The 20,978-nt window shown below is 39.1% G+C and overlaps 1 protein-coding gene across 1 annotated transcript in view; it reads left to right on the plus strand.

Moving 5' to 3' along the window:
* Window positions 1-20,978, plus strand: part of LOC145394490 (uncharacterized) — a 442,434-nt gene that overhangs the window by 65,472 nt on the left and 355,984 nt on the right. Inside the window, exon 5 of the mRNA XM_080268339.1 lies at window positions 11,080-11,556. Coding sequence (XP_080124465.1) covers window positions 11,080-11,556 — 477 coding nt within the window. The remainder of the gene's footprint in view (window positions 1-11,079; window positions 11,557-20,978) is intronic.

Below are 20,978 nucleotides of genomic sequence, written 5' to 3' on the forward strand. Positions count from 1 at the left end.
GACTATGCTCGGATAGAATAATAGAGTTGTCCTGACCACGGGAAGGTTAGCAAACAGCATGAAAAAAAAAAAATCAGGTGAGACAGAAAAGAAAAACTGAATTGGGAAGAAGAGCAGGAGAAAGACAGAAGAACTTTAAGAGAAATAAAAGGAAAAATAATCTCTGTGGGAAAATAGAGGAAACCTGTTGAAAAGAGACGTGAAGCAGCTTACTCATTGAGGAGCAGCGTTTGTAGGGGACGAGTAGGGAAAGAGTAGAGGGAGAGAGACTAAAGGAAGGGAGGGAGTAAAGGAAGCAAACGAGTCTGAGGAAGAGGAGGCGTAGGTGGAGTAGAGGCTGGAGAGAAATCAAATAGTGAAGAATGGGAAGTAGGAAAAGAAAGGGAGCAGAGGGAGGGAGAGAGAGAGGGGGGGAACATCTAGGATGAGGGGGAAAGAAGATGAGGCCGAGGATTTAAGACAATAAGGATAGTTCACTGAAACGTCATCACTGCTGGTGACGTCATTAAATCTTTACTGTCATGGGCAGCGCGTCAAGTGGTACCCAAAGTGGCCTCCGTTTCCCACAAATGGATCATTTTGTGCCCAGTTTTGTTTTTTTTCCTCTTGTCATTTAGTGCTATATTCTACAGTGATGTAAATAAAAAAGTAGATACTGTCCCTAACAATGGTGCTGCACATGATGTAAACATTCAACGACTTTATTAAGAAAAAGGTGAAATGCAACAGTGTTCTCACCTGTCAAGGTAAAAGATTATAAATTTCACTGTTGCCCCTTTACTTGTCCCTTATTTTGCTTAATGCAACTATTTAGTAAAAAAAGGTATGTGCTTTAACTTACCGAAATTAATAAAGGCAAAGTGAGCCACGTAAACCAGGCACAATTGTATGAAGTCACAAAAGAACTGCATGCACGCATATGCTCTGTAATGAAGCACACTGATAGCGATAAAATATAATTGATTTTTCACTTCGTTTAACTGAACTAAAACAATATCAGATTATGTAATAGAGACTTTATACGTCATCTACTCGCAAAGAAATCGATTTGTTGAAGTAATAGTTGAATAGAAAAGCAGGAAATGGATAGTGATAGTAGGATGCAGAAATTCCGTTGTGTACAGTATATGCCTCAGTTAAATACCCGGAAAACATCGACATATTCCTGTATACTCGACATAAGCTTCATCTTTGATGCAATAAACATAATCTACAAGCTGTACGATGTCCAAATTTGCCTTTTACTGCCATTTATGTACTTTACACAGTCGATGTTTATAACCATTTATGGCCTGTGGATTTAATACATATACAATTATTGTCATCTGCGTATTCGTCCAATCCTAGTAGTCTAGTCACACTTTAAGACAAATTGCCTAGCTTGGGTCAACAGACCTGCTTCATATATGTTATTACATATTTAACCTCGTAGAACTCATACTCCTCGGATTTTTTTTTTTTTCATGTTAATAGTTTTATTTTGTTTTCATATGCATTGTTTATTCGAGGAGTTATTATCCCTGGTGCTCTACTTGTTTCATAAGCACAGAGGTATTTCATTCATGTTGTTGATATATGGAGGGGACACAAACGTATTACAAACGTACATTATTGTAAACTCTGTTTATATCATATACAATTCTTCACATAGCCCTTCTTGATATAGTATTCTTGTGTACAGCCTGTCTCGGAAGAGCAGAGAGCAAAGTCTGGGGTAAGGTTCAGCTTGTCTTCCATATACATTGCATTAACGAGTCCACATTTTTCGGTGGAAACCTAAGCAACTATAATTTCTTCTTCCTTGTATGTCAGCCATGATTACTGCACCTCAGAACTGCACAATATCCATAGTTAAAAAAAGTTCACTGGTATACAGCCTCAGTGAAAATTACACTGCTACACAGTACAGATACACGCTGGGTACCTCTTAGTACCAGCTCAGTCATGTAAACAGAGGGGGCGGGCTGAGCAGACGACACCTGATGCACTGGGGGTAAAACATATGCTCGGTGAACAATCCTTATTTGTCTCTCATCCTTGGGTCGGACAGGAAGACAAAACAGATCAGAGAGAGAGAGAGAGAGAGAGATGACAGACTTCTTGATCTTGCGGTATGATCTTCAGTGCGATGACGTCACTGATGTCTTATTCTGGCGACCAAAGTTGTGATCTGACACAACTTACTGCAGACCTCCGAGTATAATGTGGTCAGTGAAGCTATACTTCAGCTTTTTTATCTTAACTGCACCAGAGGTTTGCCTTTTTGCAGGTCATTTCACATAGTTCGTAGGAAAATTGAGAATGCTACGGTACTACATCACTTTTACAACACTTTTTTATTGTAAACTCGCATTATAGTCTTAAGTTAATCTATTTGCTTTACCTCAGAATTCAGTACGACGAGTTAAAGTGAAAAACGTATAATCATATGCAACAATATTAAGCTCGTTCAGCCCTCGGCATGAGAAGAATAGTATTTTCCATGCACAACTCCTGAGCCTGCATTATTAGGTGCAAGCTTAACCAGAATGATTAGTCCTACTAATCCAGGACCTCTAGTCATCATCAACAGTGGAAGAGCTATCAACAGAAATAATCAGATCTGTTTCAGAGTAAGAGAAGAAAACGTGTAGTTATTATAAGGCTGCTTTTGTAAAATTAATAATGGGCAATAAATATCGTCTCGACTGTGGCTTGTGAACAAATATGGGTATTCTTGAAAGAATTACACATACAGACTGGGCTACTGTAAGTCATTTTTAACCAAATGATCCATACATACCATTGTTTAATAATGGTTACGGTTTATGTTCATGGGATAACGTAGACAAATTGAACAATGAGGCATAAATCAAGACTCCAGTTTTGCTGAACTTACATTTGCTTACATTTGCTGCATAATTCAAGGCGTAATACTCATACCTAAATATCGATATGACAGTCTTCACTTTACGTATTGGCCATAAATAACACATCGGCTAAGTTAATATTAGCATATTAACAACATCATACCCATTTCACTTGGGCAAAATAATTTTGAGTTTTGGGTTCCTGGACCATATGTATGCTGATCCACTTGGTACATACACGCTTGACGCTTTCTAACAACTCCCTCCAGGTGTCGAATTTCTGAAGTGTACTGTAGCTCTACCCAGGGCTCTGTACGTACTCCCATTCAGTCACTCACCCCAGCATGATATCGTATGCCAGACCTCAAATTGCTGACTGCTTTTTCCATTCGCCACGGCAGGATTTTTGCCTATGACGACTAGGGTTTTTGCCTATGAGTAGTAGGGGTAGGCAGCCCCGCCTAGGGAAGTACTACCCCCAAGGTCACGGGAGACTCAAGGAATAGCCTGAATTCCATTTTCTCTCCTAGGCCTTGGTAGCTGGTTACACATGTTTCTGCCTCACACACCGAAGGGCATCAGGCTGCCCTCTTTACACAACACACACATCCACATTATATTACATTACCTTAAACCAGCTATCCTCTCTCCAAAAAACACCGATCTTGTCATTACATATCATGAACCATGGCTGCTGCTATACTGGGAATCAGTGCGGTGGTTTCTTGGGTGACCACCACCGGCAAGGCTGGGTTGTCTGCACAGGGCCCTCCCGGTCGTCATCAAGCGACTTTGCCACCAGTGTTGCGGCGCCCTAAATCTGCTCGTCAGTGCAGTAAAATTTTCTTTTGCAATATTAGGGGACTTCACTCCAACATCAACTCTGTTCAAAATTTCCTCCAGTTTGAATCCCTTGATCTGCTATTTCTGACAGAGACACAAGTAAGCTCCACCTCTGATTTAGGTAGATTTAATTTTCCTGGTTATATCTTGATTCAAAATTTCAGACCCAAAGGAGGCGTATGTTGCCTTTCTAAATCAGAAATTGCCCTGGAGGAGATTGCTAAATTTAATTGTCCTTTTTTCGACTATTCCATATACAAATTAAATTCTTTTGGTAAAATTAAGTATTTCTGTTGTGTTTATCGTTCCCCTAATGCCCCTTCAGAGTCGAGTTTATTTGACTCTCTCCCTTCACAACTAAGTGTCCTCAACATTAATACTGCATCAGAAATTACTATTCTGGGTGATTTTAATCTCCATAATGTTGAATAGCTCACTTATTCAGCCAGAACTGATGACTTCAGTCTTGAATGTGAGCTATTTGCAGACTCATTTAATCTCACCCAGTTAGTCAGTTAACCCACCCGTGTACCAGACAACCCCGATCAAAATCCCCACCAATTGAACTTGTTTCTAACAACCAATTCAGATAATTATAATGTCGAAGTGAAGTCCCCCCTCGGATCCTCGGATCATTGTCTGATTCAAGCCACCAGTTTCACACCTACCATATCCTCCTGCTCTAAACCTGTCGTGATGGCTAAATTTCTCATGGATGTTCGTTGGACCTCCTTTTTATGATGCAAATTCCACATTGGGCCACATACAGGATTTCATTAAAGTCGGCATGGAAATATTCATTCCCCCTCATAGTTACAGAAAAAGATGTAATTCTCCTAAATGGTTTGACCACAGTTGTGCTAGAGTAATAGAACATAGAACAACAGCCTATAACACATATACAAGGACCAAAACAAAGAAGCCTTTACGTACTATAAAATTATCAGAAACCATGCCAAAACTTTTATCAATCTTTCTAAATCAAACTTTCTACATAGACAAGCTAACAAACTACTAAACAATCCAAATAATAACAAAATATTCTGGTCAACCCTTAATTCATTCAAAACTACCTTCACTACCACCTCTTCCATTTCACCGTTACAGTCCCCCAATGGAAATCTAGTATGTGACCCACTCGGAAAAGCAAACCTTCTTGTTGACATTTTTTCAACAAACTCAACCCTAAATTCAGAAAATCATAATTTTGATTCACCTCAAATACCTCCTTTCATGATTCACACCAGACACATACAAGCCGTATTACAGAATCTATCAGCAGACAAAGCCACTGGTCCAGATGAAATTCCCTCAATAGTACTTAAAAATTGCTCCTCAGTATTGGCTCCTGTATTAGCAAAATTTTTCCGCTTCTGCATCCGTACCTCAATTTTTCCAGCCCCTTGGAAAGAAGCAAATATCTATCCTGTTCCTAAAAAGGGGGCAACTTCTGATCCATCAAACTATAGACCAATTGCAATAACTTCCGTTCTCGGTAAAGTTTTTGAGACACTAATTAACAAACACACAGTCAAGCATCTAGAAATCAATAAATTAATCAATGATCGGCAGTATGGACTTTGACAGGAACGTTCAACTGTAGATATTCTTTGCCTTCTTACCCATCAGATTAACAAAACAATAGACCAACATGGCGAAACACACACAGTTGCACTTGATATTTCAAAAGCATTTGACAGAATATGGCACCAGGCCTTATTGTCTAAGATGTCACACTATGGCCTTGCATCACTGGTTCCTCTAATTTCTTCTTACCTTCATAGTAGAAAAGTACGGGTCATGGTAGATGGAATTTATTCTCAGTTTCATCCCATAAATGCTAGCATACGTCAGGGATCAGTTTTGGCGCCAACCCTCTTTCTCATACATATAAATGACCTCCTATGTGTCACGCACAACCCAATACACTCTTATGCTGATGACTCGACCCTTCATAGTTCTTTCACATTTAGTACCTCCTTTACACAATTTGATATTATAAATTCCCAAATAAACACAGCAATTTCTCTGAACCAGGACCTTTCTAAAGTTAATCAATTGGGACAAAAATGTCTGGTCTCATTTAATGCACAGAAAACTAAATACATTAATTTCTCCAATAGAAAGAATCCCTCAGACTCTCACATAATTTTAAATGATGTCAGTATTCCCATATCCACTACAATTGATATCCTATGTGTTACTCTAAACCCCAACCTGAGCTGGACAGCTTATGTTAAATCCCTTGCTAAAAATGCTTCTAAAAAACTGGGACTTATGTACAGAGTTCGTGAGTTCTTCACTGACGAGCAAATGGCCACAATATACAAAAGTCATGTGTGTTCTCAGATCGAATACTGTTCACCACTGTGGAGCGGATGTGGAGCGGTTGCATTGAGGCAGTTGGACAAAATTCGAAATAAAGCCATTAGATTAATCAGTAATCCTACCATAACGCAGGATTTTCCTCCATTATCAGTACATAGAGATGTTGCTTCTTTAGCACTATTTTATCGATATTTTTACCGTAAGTGCTCTAACGAACTGGCTTCAATTGTGCCTCCCCTTCACATTTTCTCCCGAAATACTCAGGCAGCTGGGAGCGCCCATGAACTCACACTCTCTCCCTCACAACGCAGAACCTCTGCTTATCAAAACTCATTTATCCCCAGAACTACTACTCTCTGGAATTCACTTCCTGGGAGTTGCTTCCCACATACATTTAATCTTCTCAATTTTAAATCCAATTGTTATAAGTATTTTATAAATGGAGGATGCCTTTATGCACATGGACTTATTTTTTTTCCTTTGTTTTTCCTTCCTCCACTTAAAAAAAAAAATTATATAATATATATATATATATATATATATATATATATATATATATATATATATATATATATATATATATATATATATATTATATAATATATATATATATATATATATATATATATATATATATATATATATATATATATATATATATATATATATATATATATATATATATATATATATATATATATATATATATATATATATATATATATATATATATATATATATATATATATATATATATATATATATATATATATATATATATATATATATATATATATATATATATATATATATATATATATATATATATATATATATATATATATATATATATATATATATATATATATATATATATATATATAGATATATATGTCTGTCAGTCAGAATGGCAATCCGCATACGAATCTCACATGCTCTACTAAAGGCAAGCAAAGAAGCAAGGAATATGGCACAGAACTTTTCAAAAATACAAATAAAGAACTAATAGGCCTGATCATAACATGAATTACTTATATTATGACAGAATGTCATTTGAAGGATGCAGTGTTTTCCAGTATGCAGAAAAAATAGAAGAGTTTAGACTTTTAAGGAGACATTCCATCACAGTTCAGTTCAAAAATGTGTTAGACGCGTGACCAGAAACATTTGATCAACGTTGCTGTTGATGTTTTATACATAGGTTTTGGTACACAATTTGACGATAAATCATAAGGCACTGCTAGCCAAAATGTTTAGATGTTGGATGTAATATACAGTTTTAAGGGCTGAAATCATTCTTAACTAATAAAATTCGGAGTTTTATCTGCGGCGAAGCTGACAGCTTTAGAAGTGGTTTGGTTGGGAGATCTGTTTCTTATTTTTTTTCTCCTCCAATTTCAAGGAAAGTTCAATATCTGCTCTTGGAGAGCACTGAGAAATTTTCTTATGAAATTCAAAGTTGGTTAGCTTGAAGTTTTGAGCTGATGTGACTTGTCAGCTTGCATCAGCTGATGCATCGGCTTATATCGCAAATCTTCAGTTGTGGTCATATGGAGGCATTTAGATTATCATGATCAGATTTCTGTATGTTTGTTGGTTTGTCCATTTGTTACCATAACACAGCAAAAGACGGTGCATTGTTTCACAATATCTGTCAGAGCAAGGTGCCCCTGAAATGGTCCAACATGAAGAATAAAATAATTTCTAGTCCAATCGGGCAACCGATTCCCGAGTTATGACTCATTTCTGACCTTTGACATCGAGCGGCTTCGGCGGCCTTTAGGTGGATCACTTTCTTTGTTGGCATTTAAGTTACTGTGACACACCCACAGCTGCACAACGTATTGATTTTTTTTTTTTTTTTGTAGCAAGTTACCGTTAAAATGCTCAAACTTGAATAAAACATAATTCAGTCCAGTCGGACCATCGGTACCCGAGTTATGACTCATTTCTGGCTTTTTGACATCGAGCAGAAAGGCCTCTGAAGGCGACGTTTAAGCGAGTTTTAATAAAACAATTTCACATATTCTAAGAGTTTCAAAGAGAGAAACATTTAAAAACTGGCTGCAATAGTTTTGCCACAGGTATATGAAGACAGTCTTTCTTGTTATTGGTGGAAGATCAACATGGGTAAACTTAACAAGTAGTTTTCCACAAAGAGAGTATTCTCGAACGTGTTACTATTGCGGCAGTTTGTCAGTGACTTTCCACTGACAATAAAATCCAGTAGGCTTATTTGCTTGTTTACAGACGATAAATGAATAACGAAAAGTAACTGTGGATGATGAGATGGATAAATTAAAAAACACGGAAATATTTTGTTATTTTCAGAGAACCAGCGCTAATAATAAGAGTTTGTTGTTATTTACAAAATATATGCAACAGATGTCTTACATTACTACTCTCATAAAACAGTTTCAGCGAAAAGAAGAATGTAGTAATAAATTTTGCGGAATTTTGTAATTAATTAGTCAACATGAATATAAACTTGCTGTAATCCCATTAGGATAAATACTCCTCCTCCTTCCAAAGTGGAATATCTGACCCAAATTGCAGAAAAACGTAGATGCTGCCGAAAACTGGAGAACCTAAGGCAGTTCAAGTTTATCACTGGCAAATGTTAGGCCCCGAGAATGGGGAATAATGTAGACCGAGGAGAGCACATATACGGTATTACATGTAAAATGAAGACTGAGATAACAGACGGAAAATGAAGGTTGTGCTGGTAGAGAAGGATGTTAGAATGCTTGGACTATTTTCAAAGTGTACTTGTGGCACCATTCCCGCCTTAAGTACTCCAAGTTGCCAGCTATGCCTAACAGAGAGGTGAGAATCATGTAAATATCAACCGTGGAATCCAAAACATTCTCGAGTGGCAGGTAGAGGGGGATGAGGAGATGACAGATTAAAGGGAATACAGAAAGGAAATATATGCTGGTGGAATAGTTTAACAGTTAACTATTGCAGCAAAACAGTATTCAGCTAGGACAAAAAAAAATATTGCTTGAAATACATGGTTAACCGGTCATGTCCCGAGGTTTTCCACACCTCCGACATCCCCCAATCCCGAGGTATTTTCGAAAAAAAATTTTATGGCTAAAACCTTCGCTTTTGGTGAGAAACATCGAAAATTCATAGAGAAATCGCTCACCTGAGGTTTAAAATACTCAATCCAGGTAGGAGTTCCTCCTTACCTGACTGGGTTTTCTAACATGCTGGCACCAAAGAAAACGAGTTCTATGGGAGGGTAACTATTTTATCCACTCATAAACGGTATTTATTTATTTACTTGGTACGAATTTATATGTAGTATGAGAGTATATTGGTTTTCAAGCAGTAATAAAGGCATTATAAACATTGTTTCACTCACTAACTAATCACCATATCTGACCTTTTTTTGCCACATTACCTGATCATTATTTCTGACTGTTTCTTCTTCTGATGCTTTGTAAACATTGTCCTCCACATTGTCATCGATTGGGGAATCACTCTGGCCCTGAATATCTTTACTGGCCAGGTCACTGGTAACAGGTGAATTGCCAAGACAATGGCGTGAAGGGGGGAGGGGGGAGGTAATGCGGTGTAAGGCATTGTCCCTGCTTGGCATCTTGTAGAGAAATAGAGGAAGGTGTCCCGTGTATACATACGAAAAATCACGCGCGAAAATTTCAAATTGTGCAAATTAGGGACCTTGCAATTGCACAACGTACCGGTACGTCGCCGGGACTGGCAAATGCAAATCGTTGCAACGTACCCATACGTCGATGGGACGTCTCGGGTTAACTGAATTACCCAAGGTCTGGATTATGAAGTGTTGGTGTCCTTCTGCACTGATTTACTTGATAATTTATATGTGTTTGCTTCTACTAATAAGTTTCACAAACTGAATGCAGTAAAAATGAACTTAGAAATCCAGTTAGTGCTAGCCGATTATACTGTATATATATATATATATATATATATATATATATATATATATATATATATATATATATATATGAGAAACAAGGAACCAAAGGTTAGGAGCCCGCATAACAGTTCCTTCCAAGAAAAAAAAATACAAAAGGGAGCCAAATTCATGATCCATTAATTTCAAGATGCCTGGACACACTGCATTTGAAAGACTGGAGGTCATAGGAAGTGGGAAATACAGACAGAGGGAGACAGTTCTAGAGGTGACCTGTTGCATAAATGAAGGACTGGGAGTAATGGCCTTAGAGAGCTGGACAGAAAAGGGATGAGAGTTTGTTGCTAGACGGGTGTTATGCACCTGTCGCAGAGGTGGAGGGATGCAAGCAGACAGTTCAGAGGAGCAGTGACCATGGAATTAACGGTAGAAAAGAAATAAAGATGCAACAGTTCAGTGAAGAGACAGGTTGAAGGAAGCCAATAAGAGGAGGAGAGTTAATGAGGTGAAAAGTCTTTGACTCCACTCTATTGAGAAGAGCTGTATTTGGGGAGCTCCTCACACATGACAGTTGTACTCTACACAGAGGCGAATAAAACTCGTGTATAAAGTCAACGGCTATGCAGGGGTAAAGAAGATATGGAGTCAGCTTAGCACACCTAATCTCTTGGAAGCAGGTTTTTCAAGAGACATAATATGATCTTTCCAAAATTCATCCCGAGCAAATGAAACCCCAAGCATGTTCAAGGATGATGCAGGATTGATCTGGATAATATTAAACATTAGAGGGTACTCCTGTGGAAGATTCTGTCAGGTAGATAGGTGTAAGAACTGTCTTAGATGCATTAACCCTAATCCGCCGGTTGACGTGTATGCACAACAGGATTCAGGGTGTGCAGGGCCGCTGGTTGACTTGCTATACCGCACTCACCTTCCCACCACTGGTTGAGTGCGGGACCACTTTCTGTGATACCTAGGTGGTAGGTAGGACCCACAGGTGCCCCGCGGTTGTGTGGTTCAGTCTGTACTTGGCAGTGGTAGCGAGAAGAGCCATGTCATCATCCTCGAAGTCTTCCGATTCCATTCCACCGCGTGAAAGACCGATCACCTCATCGATCCCCACTAAAGTCATGCCCTTTGTGCCACGGAAAGGGCTTAATGATAGTGCCATAGGACATGCCCTAGACGAAAATGTGTCATCTTGGACATTTTGTGAAAGTACGTCTTCAGAGGGTAAAGAGAGCTACCACTTGGAGAGCAAGCTCTCTCCCCCTCCATCCCCTACTTGCTCTCCGACGCCAGAGGGGGCTCTCCAACTTCTACAGGAGGAAGGGACAGCCTACAAGAGCAATGATTTTGATGATGATGAGGCGCTAGATGACCCAGGAGATCGGAAAAGTGGCCGTGAACCTGGTGAACATCTGCGGAAAAAATGCTGCAGAGCCATTTCCCCCACACTCTCCCCGCCTGCTCGCCGATGTATCTTCCTCCACCACTCCCCCACACCTCAGCCTACCACTTCAAGAGCAGAATCGCCTCAACCAGGCCCTTCAGGAGTAGTATTGCCTAGACAGGAGCCAGATGGTGATAGGCAGTGCCGAGCATCTTCTAAGGAAAGTTCCGTGTCAGGTGAGTCATCACCCGCAGTTCTAAGTACTGAAACAGATTTACTTAAGAAACTCTTGTATACTACCAGCATTTAGTCATTATAGCCTGTAAGATGTTCCTGGGTGATTCTGTGTAATTCTAAGTACTGTGTGTGTTTTTTGAGGGTTGATAAAATTCGTATGTACGTTGTTAATAAAAGTAAACAAAAAAGATTTACAAATTATTAGTTTTCTTAACCTATAAAACAATTGTTTATAGTATTTTTTTGTTAGTATGTATTCTACAAGGGAAAGAGTCATGTCACTGAAAGACAATGATGACATATACCTTTATCTCTCTTCCATTGCAAGTGGAGATGTTTACCCAGATAATACCACAACAGACTTTCAGAATCGCATTATCCAACTGCAGCTAGATCCAAATCATGAATATGAAGTTGGGATAGGAAATATTTTATTTCCACAACATTATTACTGTCTCAGAAAAGGTGATCCAGAGTGTAAAATTGGTTTTCATGCACGAATAATGAGATCTGAAAACGAAGACCATGATTTCATTTTTTATAATTATATACCTGAAACAAATATTGTTTGCAACTTAAGCTCTCGCAATTTAGTATCTATAATCGAATCCATTAACCATCAAATTATGAAAGAACGTCAGGAAATTATTCAAAAAACGTATGCTGACTATTTCCCTTACCCGCAAATATTGCACTATGATTACGACCTACATAGAGTTGTCATACAAAAAATGGTAGTTGGGGCTGATGCAGATCGTTTATACACCGAGTTATCAGTGGACTTTGCTCCTCAATTTGCCATAGTGCTGGGGTTTGAACCAAGAGTTCGTTACTCGGTATTTAAAAAAACTTAAAAGGAAAGTCCTTCATCCTCGAAACCTATCCTATTATAGTTGTAGGTCCATATCCACCCAGATCTGATGGTTCCAACGATTATATATATGTGTACTCTGACCTGGTTAACCCTTCACGATTCGGGGGGCAAATTGTGAATATCCTTGATGCTATACCCCTACCTTATGATATGACAAGTAAGGGTGTTAATCCTATAATGTATAAAACAATTAGTAGTTCAACCATAGAAAGTGTGGCCATAAAAATTACTAATCAAAATTGTGGACCAATATACTTTGAAGACAATCACAGTGTTACCTGTGTTTTACATATAAGACGTACGTAAAGATGATCACAGACTCATTACTGTTTTTGGCACCATGATGCGTACTACCCTGATTCCTCCTTCCAAAGATGAATTTTTTTTACTATTCAAAGACCCATTCCTACACAAACGAAGAGGGGCTCTAAGTGGTATAACTACTCGTGCTTTTAAGAGCCCCATATACTACCAACGGGGGCCTAGTATTTTTGACTTTCTAAGGGGCATAGGGAAACGGATAATTCCTTTTTTTAATGAAAAATGTAGTTCCTGAAGCTCTGGATATGGGACGAGGTGTACTCGAGGATGTATCTAGTGGCAAACCAAAACTGAAGGACTCGTGGAAACAGAGAGGTATTACAGCCCTAAAAGGTGTCGCTCAAAGAGCTAGCATGAAAGGAGGACGTAAACGAAAGCCAAAAAGGAGGCGGAAATTACGGAAATGTTATAAAAAGGATGTATTTGACTAAATATAGCTTAGTTAGAACAGTGATTTGATTCCGGTAACATGTCTGTTGATGTTGCTTCGGGAGTAGGAGTAAAAACCCCACTCAGCAATTATTCAGCTGCCATGTCAGAAATGTTTCCTCGTCCTCACAAAGTCCGGATGATAGAATCATCAATTTCTTCAAAGCAGGATATGGATGTTCTACTCATAAATGCAGGCGTTGATAAAAAAAAATAACTGATAAATATGCAGAATGTCGCATACATAGAGCTGATGGGTCATTCATTGAAATGAGCACTCTAGCCCTCCAGTTGAAATTATGAGTTACAAAAGCAGACGGATTTTCCGTACTCGTAGAAGATGATAAGATGATGTTTGTGAATGCAGTATTACATAAAATATTTAAAAATGCATCTATGTTTTTAAATGGGATTCAGGTTGAAAATAACTATATGTATAATTATGCAGCCTTTATAAAATTGCTCACAACACTTAGTCCCTCCAAAGTAGGGACTATAGGTAATAATTGTTATTTACTTCATGATGAAAATGGTATTGGGATTGGAGATACTTATACTGAGGACTGTTTTGATCAGGGAAAAAGGTTTCTTACTCTAAGGATCATGGACTGCATCTATGTAGTTCACTACTGATGGATTTAAATGGGTTGCATGGATATTTACTTGATAACATTGACGTCAGTATTCGACTTGAATTCGTTAATCCAAGTTTTATTAACACTCATGAAGATGGGGGCAAAATGAAGCTCCACACAGATTTGGGTAAACTGTGGATTTCTCGTGTATTTCCTCAGCCAGCGGCCATGGCTGCACATAATGCTTCGTTATCTGATCGAGGGTTGTTTGTAAAGTATGTGTATAATAAACAAGTGGTAAAATCAACCAAAGTTCAATGACTGTTGACAACCCTTGGGGGAACTGTATTCCAAGCAAACTGTATTTGTGTATAGTTGATATGGGAGCTTTTTCTGGATTGTATAATAAGAATCCTTTGTATATGACTCATGCTGACTTGTCAGGACTGGCTGTAGGTGTCAATGGGAGAAGTCTGTATAACTTCACAGTCTCTTTTCCTTATCAGTTCGCATCACTGTACCATTATACCTTGAAGGCTCTTGGTCTCAATCCAGATCACTTACTTAACTATGAGGCCTATACCAAGGGAAGAATTATTTTAGTTTTAGACCTATTACCTGAGGACGTTAAAGATGCAATTGACCCCGAATACACAGGAAATTTGAGAATAAATATAGCATTCAAGAAAGCCAGTGGGTCTAATCGTGTCCTGTTGATGTTTGGAGACACTCAAGGAATTCTAAGAATAAATAGTAATCGGCAGAAAAAAAAAAAAAAAAAAAAATAATGATCAAGAACACGAAACTGTGATTCATAAAAATTTACCCCCTCACTGTATTAAACAATTCTGAGGATGTCTGGCAGCTGATGAAATGATAAATGTGAAAATATCTAACAAATTAGGACCTGTGTTTATCATCAAACATATTACCCACTTAAAAAACTGGAGAAATGGGTCACTGGGTTTGTTTTTTCATAAAGGATCACTTTATATATTTCCTTGATTCATATGGTCTTCTACCTAACCAGTACTCCGAACATTTTGCAACTTTTTAAAGAACTCATAAAACAATTAAATTGTGCATACAACCCTACCGCCTGCAGAGTGTTTGTTCCTATGTTTGTGGGGCCTATGTATTATATCTCATACATGTCATATGTACAGAGGGTGTAGACAGATTGATGATGATAATCAAATAACAGTTCCGCAAACATAATTATGTCGAGAACGATAAACGGGTACTAAAATATGTGTATAAATATTTTCTTGTACTTATCCCTGACTGCCGATGCACTTTGAATAAATATAATTACAAAGAATGTGCATTTTACCTATGCAAGAATCTTCCCTGAAGAGTGTAGTCACTACACACTGGTAAGTATCGGTCCTTGCAGTTCCATAAGAGGTGATGGGTGTATGACAGTACTTAGTAATAATCTAGAGATGAATATATAAACCTCTGGAGGTGAGACTCCGACAGACGTCTATGGAAAATGGAAGAGTCGGGTGGGTAAGGTATCTTTGATGGGGGACTCATGAAGTGTTTGTTTTACTGTATCTAAGAATGATTTATTGAACTTTTTTTCCTTAGGTACAAGCCTGGGATGTGACCTATGGACGGTTATCAAACTCGACCATAACTACGCGAAATCCTTAGCTAAGCTGACCAGATTTATTAGAGGTAAATGCGGGACGCGCGCGCGCGTGCCTGTGTGTGTGTGTGTGTGTGTGTGTGTGTGTGTGTGTGTGTGGATAGATAGATAGATAGATATAGATATAGATATAGATATCTATCTATATTGTTACATAGCCTATGATTTCATCATCCTTTGTGTAATTTTAACGCACAGTATGCTGCATGTTTGATCATGAGCGTGTTCTGCCTCAGTCCCCCCCTTCTACCGATATAGCAGAGTAAGTCGTTCTTTCAGTTGTTCAGAGCGGGATTGTCAACTCTTTGTCCCCATGGCTTCATTTGCGCGTCCTTCTTACAAGTTGTATCAAGCTCTGCTGGCCCCTATATAATGAGCTCAGTCTCTGCATCATTGCCACTTAGATCTGCTCCTCATTTTGTTCACATCTCTGTCCTCCCCTGTACAGTTATTGTTGTGAGTGCTCAGGAAGTCTCCAACCATCTAGCAGCTGTGTAATTTGAGTACAACTGTTGTTGCATTTTTTCTTGTGCTGTGTAGGATAAGGTTAATTCTTAGGCCTAGTGAGGTTTTTTTTTGTGATTTGTGTAAAGGTTCTTTTTGTCAGTCATTTTTGATAATATTTTGTATCTGTAATAATTTATCTTGCATTAACTGAGCATTACCCAGTGTATTTTCATTTTATCAGGGCTGACTTAGATAAATTTACTCTTGCTAATTTCGTGTTAATAGAGGCTATTGCAGTTAACCATATATTTAACCTGTTTTTTGCCATTACATTATCCTTATGAGTCCTGAATGTTTTGTTGTTAGTTTGAGCATTAAACTTTAACTTGTAATTTTACCTAACTCTTCGTTTTGAACCTGGAACTTTACGGGACGGTAGTGATTTTTAGTATTCTCACTTAAAGTGTACATTATCTTTCTCTGTTCCGTAACAATATAAATCTATCTATCTATCTATCTATCTATCTATATAGAGATATATTTTTATATATATATATATATATCTATATCTATATATATATATATATATATATATATATATATATATATATATATATATATATATTTATATATTGACTTACATGAGTGACAGAGATCGCTGCTGCGCTGCACCCAACCCTGAGGATGCTAATCAAACAATAACGTCTCATACGAACTACAAACGACTGTACGGTACTGTGAATGGGCCGACGAAAGTTACCAGCTAGTGAATATTACAGATTTTATATTAATAATTCGATGTTTCATTTGGTTAGGATTATGGATAATTTTTCTAATTCATCCTAATTTCATAAAAGAAGGTTATGTTATATCTAATGCAATAGTAATTTTCTAAAAGCGGGACATTTAAGATAATTTGCTCAAAAAGCGGGACATTCTTGTCACAATAAAAAAAACGGGACTGTCCCGCCTAAAAGCGGTTCTCTGGTCACCTTACCCTTAGCTGAACTGTGGTGTGATGTACATTTGGAAACTGTGTGATTCACACAAGATACCCATGATATTTTGCTTTTAATGTGCAGGTCCAATGTACCTGAGTGATGCACAGTGCCTGATATGTCCTGGTTTAGGTTGTGTGCAATAGGATAGAGATTAGATAAATGTCTTCAAATATTTCACTTTGTTTTTTATTTGTCCTTTATATGAAAAGACGTTTCTAAAATCAGGTAATAATAGTGGTAATGGTGTGTAGAATAAGAAGAAATTAGATAGAAAACGGAATGAAGAGAGAGAGAAGGAGAGTTACTCGCCTATGAAAGTTAGTCAAGGCCACTCACTTGAGCTTTCCCTCAGTCATTTACCCATCACCCACCACAGAAGCTGGACGTGTGAGATGAGCTCTCTTGATTAAACATCTTCAACCCCATGTAGATTTGCACAGGAGGTATGTGACCTGATAATGGTAGGGGGGGGGATGCAAATTACAAAGTGTCCAGGATTAAGCGTACGTAGACCTGGACAGGGGCTTGAAGTGGGGTTTGCCTGAAGGCATCCCCAGTACTACACGGGGGGGGGGGGGAAGAGGGGATGCCTATTACAAAGTGTCCAGGATTAGGCATCGGTAGGCCTGGACAGGGGCTTGAAGTGGGATTTGCCTGAAGGCATGCCCAGTAGTACTCAGACAGTGGGGGGGTAGGGCGGAGGGGGAAGATGCCCATTACACAGTGCCCAGGAGTACGTGTGCATACACCTCGGCACTGTTGTACTGCTAGTGTCCCTCCAGTTTTGGAGTTGGACACCTTCAAAATGAAGGACCAGGAGTGACTCTTACATGATGCATTCGGACTAGAGAGAAAAAGAGGTAACTAGAGAGGCACTCAGTGGAGCGCATCTCTCTGACAAGGGCAACGTAATTTCCAAACCACTCTTCATAATGGGTTAGGTTTTCTGATCATTGATTAGAGTTTCACAAAAAAATGTTTTCCGGTCCAGAGTGTATAATACGATCCAGATCGGTCTCAAAAGTTATTTTTTTTTTTTTTTCCGTGGGACATGGGCTATCCCCCCGCCAAATTTGCTCTAAATCTCTCTTTTAGTTTGAGTAATACTGTTATCAGACAAACAAACTAACAAATGAAGAAACAAACAGGTGAAAATATACCCTCCTTATTGGAAAGAAATTGGGTTCCTAGATGGGTGCCACCCACCTGTTGTAATTAGAAAGAGATGTAAGTAGACAGGCGTGGATAACAGCTGCCATTGAAGCAGTGATAGAAGGTGAAACATGCAACACTGTGCCCAAGAGACAGAAGCTGATGGAAATCAGTACGTAGGTTGAGGGATGGGTGACTGATGAGACAATAAACCATTCACTCCACCCCCTTTAGAAAAGCCATTTGTGTTGAGTCCCTCCCTCACCTTCCTCCTACCTCACAATAAAGGTGTATTTCACAGAGGGGGGAATCCCTGAGAAACAAATTATCATCATCATCATCATCATATGGACCTCCTTTCCTACCCTAGGGCAGGGTGAGGAGTAGCACGTCCAGACAGCCTTGGTTTGCCCAGTCCAATGGCCATGCTTCCATTCACTCATCATTGAAGCCCCCGGAGTCCGGCTCTATCTGATATGCAAAACATATTCACCACATTCAGTAGCTTCACATGTCAATCTGGATGCTGTTACTTAAAAAAGGGGTGCCAAATCCCTGATCATGCACTTCTTACAACATTCATTCAGCCAGCTCGATCTCTTGTCACTCCCCTAGCCTCACCGACTTCCTTTCCTCTCTTCCTCATATCCAGCATATCTTTCCACCTTCTCCTTGGCCTTCCTCACCTCCTTCCTCCTTCCACTTTGCTCAGATATACTTTTTTCACCACTCTACAGTTATCCATTGTCTCCAAATGACCACACCATCTCGCTTCAATTCTGGTGTCCAAAGACTTCCTCACTCCACATCTTTCACGAATAACATTATTTCGTATCCTATCCACTCTCTGTACTCCACACATTCCTCAGCAGTCCCATCTCCACTGCCCTTACTCTTTACCCTTCATTTTCATGCCACACCATAGTCTCACATCCATATGTTAAAGTTGGCACTAACACTTTTTCATGTAAGCTTTGTGCAGCTGCAACACTCAAGCCTCTGTTTCTTATCAAGGCCCTCATAGCACCAGCTACTTTCCTTCCGTGTGTCACTCTACTTCCCTCCTCTTTTTCACATTTTCCTCTCTTTTCTATCACTGTGCCCAGGGATTTGAACTCTCTCACCAATTCCAGTCCCTCTATTCAATTCACAGAAACATCACACTGGAATTCACCATCTCCCTCAGTAATCATCACTCTAATCATTACTACATTTACTCTCAAAGAACAACACTCACAGATATTAGCAAAACTCTGCACTACTCTACCAAATTCTTGTGAAGTATTTGCAACTAGTACTGCATCATCAGCATACGACAAATTACAGATATTCCATCCATCACCATTCATTACAAACGCCATCCTTCTCTCCATTACTCGTGTTTTTACCAGTCTCATCACCCCATCCATAAATATATTGAACAACCATGGGGACATCACACACCCTTGTTGCACGACCACACCAATCATGAACCATTCACTTAGGTGCCCATTTACCCTTACACATGCTTCACTACCATCATAAAAACTCTTGACGGCACCTAGCAGCTTACCGTCTACAACGTACGTGCACAAAACTTTCCACAATCCTTCTCTGGCTACTTTGTCGTATGCTTTTTCCAGATCCATGAATGCCATAAACACCTAATGGTCCTTCTCACAAGCCTTCTCCATCTGTCTTAAAGCAAATATTTGATCCACACATCCACTACTACTCCTAAAGCCAACCTGCTCATCATCCACTAGGACTTCTGATATCTGTCTTACTTTGTTTATAGTAATTCTTCCATATACCTTCCCTACCACACTCAGTAAACTTATGCCCTGATAATTCTTGCACTCACTTCACTCACCTTTCTTTTTATACAGGAGTACAATCACAGCTTTTTTTCACTCTGCTGGCACTGTTTCTCTCATATCTCCAACAACCACCTCATTCCACTCCTCCACTAACCTTATCCCGCTGCGTTCTGTTAATGTATGTGTACTGTACGTTATAACGTTTTGTCAAACTGAGTCCCGTCAATGTACCCATACGTTTTGCAATTGCGAGGCCCGTCATATGCACATTTTTCAAGTTTTGCGCTTGATTTTTGGCAGGCATATGCTGGACACCTTCCTCTACCTGCCGCCAGGTGGCGACACTGCCTTACTCCACGTGAACCCTCCATCCCCCCATGCGCCATTATCTTGGCAACTCATCTGTTAGTAGTGACCTGGCCAGTAAAGACATGTCGCACCACGGTACGAAATTCAAGGTGAGAGTGATGCCCCAGTCAATGACAATGTGGAGGACAAAGATTACATGGCGCCAGAGGATGAAACGAGCAGAAGTGATGAGAAGGTAACGTCACCAAGGAAGTTGGGGTATGTTGATGTGTTCAGTGAGTGAAACGACGCACTTATATTACCTATATTATTGTGTGAAAACCAATATATTCTCGTACTACATATGAATTCGTACCAAATGAACAAATATCTGTCTATTCGGAGTGGTTTGCAATAGTTACCATTACCACAGAAAACGTGACAGCCGCAGCACGGCTCCAGAGAACACAATACTAATTGTTTAAAGGGTCACCTGTATAGCCCATTTCTAAGCTCAATGAGCACTTTTTTTGGTATTTTCCAGTGTTTCTCATAAAAAGGGGAGGTTTTAGCCAAAAAAGTTTTTTGAAAATCCGCCGGGATTGGGGGTGGGTCATTGGTGAAAAATCTGCCAAGATGCGGCGGTTTAATCATCTCTTCATACACTTCATCAACCCCAGCTGCTTTCCCATTTTTCTGCCGTTTCACTGCGTTCTTCGCCTGTGCGTGTGTCACAATTCCCATCATTGGATTCCTTCTCCGCATGCCCCCCAAACCAATCATGTTTACAGCGGCTCTGCTCTCTCTGTTCCCATTCATCAGGCTTTCAGAACATTCTTTCCGTCTGCTCCTTACTTCATGCTCATGGATTAATACTCTAC

Source organism: Coenobita brevimanus, chromosome 27 (genome assembly GCF_032717465.1).
Source record: "Coenobita brevimanus isolate Jiangsu-jjx chromosome 27, ASM3271746v2, whole genome shotgun sequence".
NCBI lineage: Eukaryota > Metazoa > Arthropoda > Malacostraca > Decapoda > Coenobitidae > Coenobita > Coenobita brevimanus.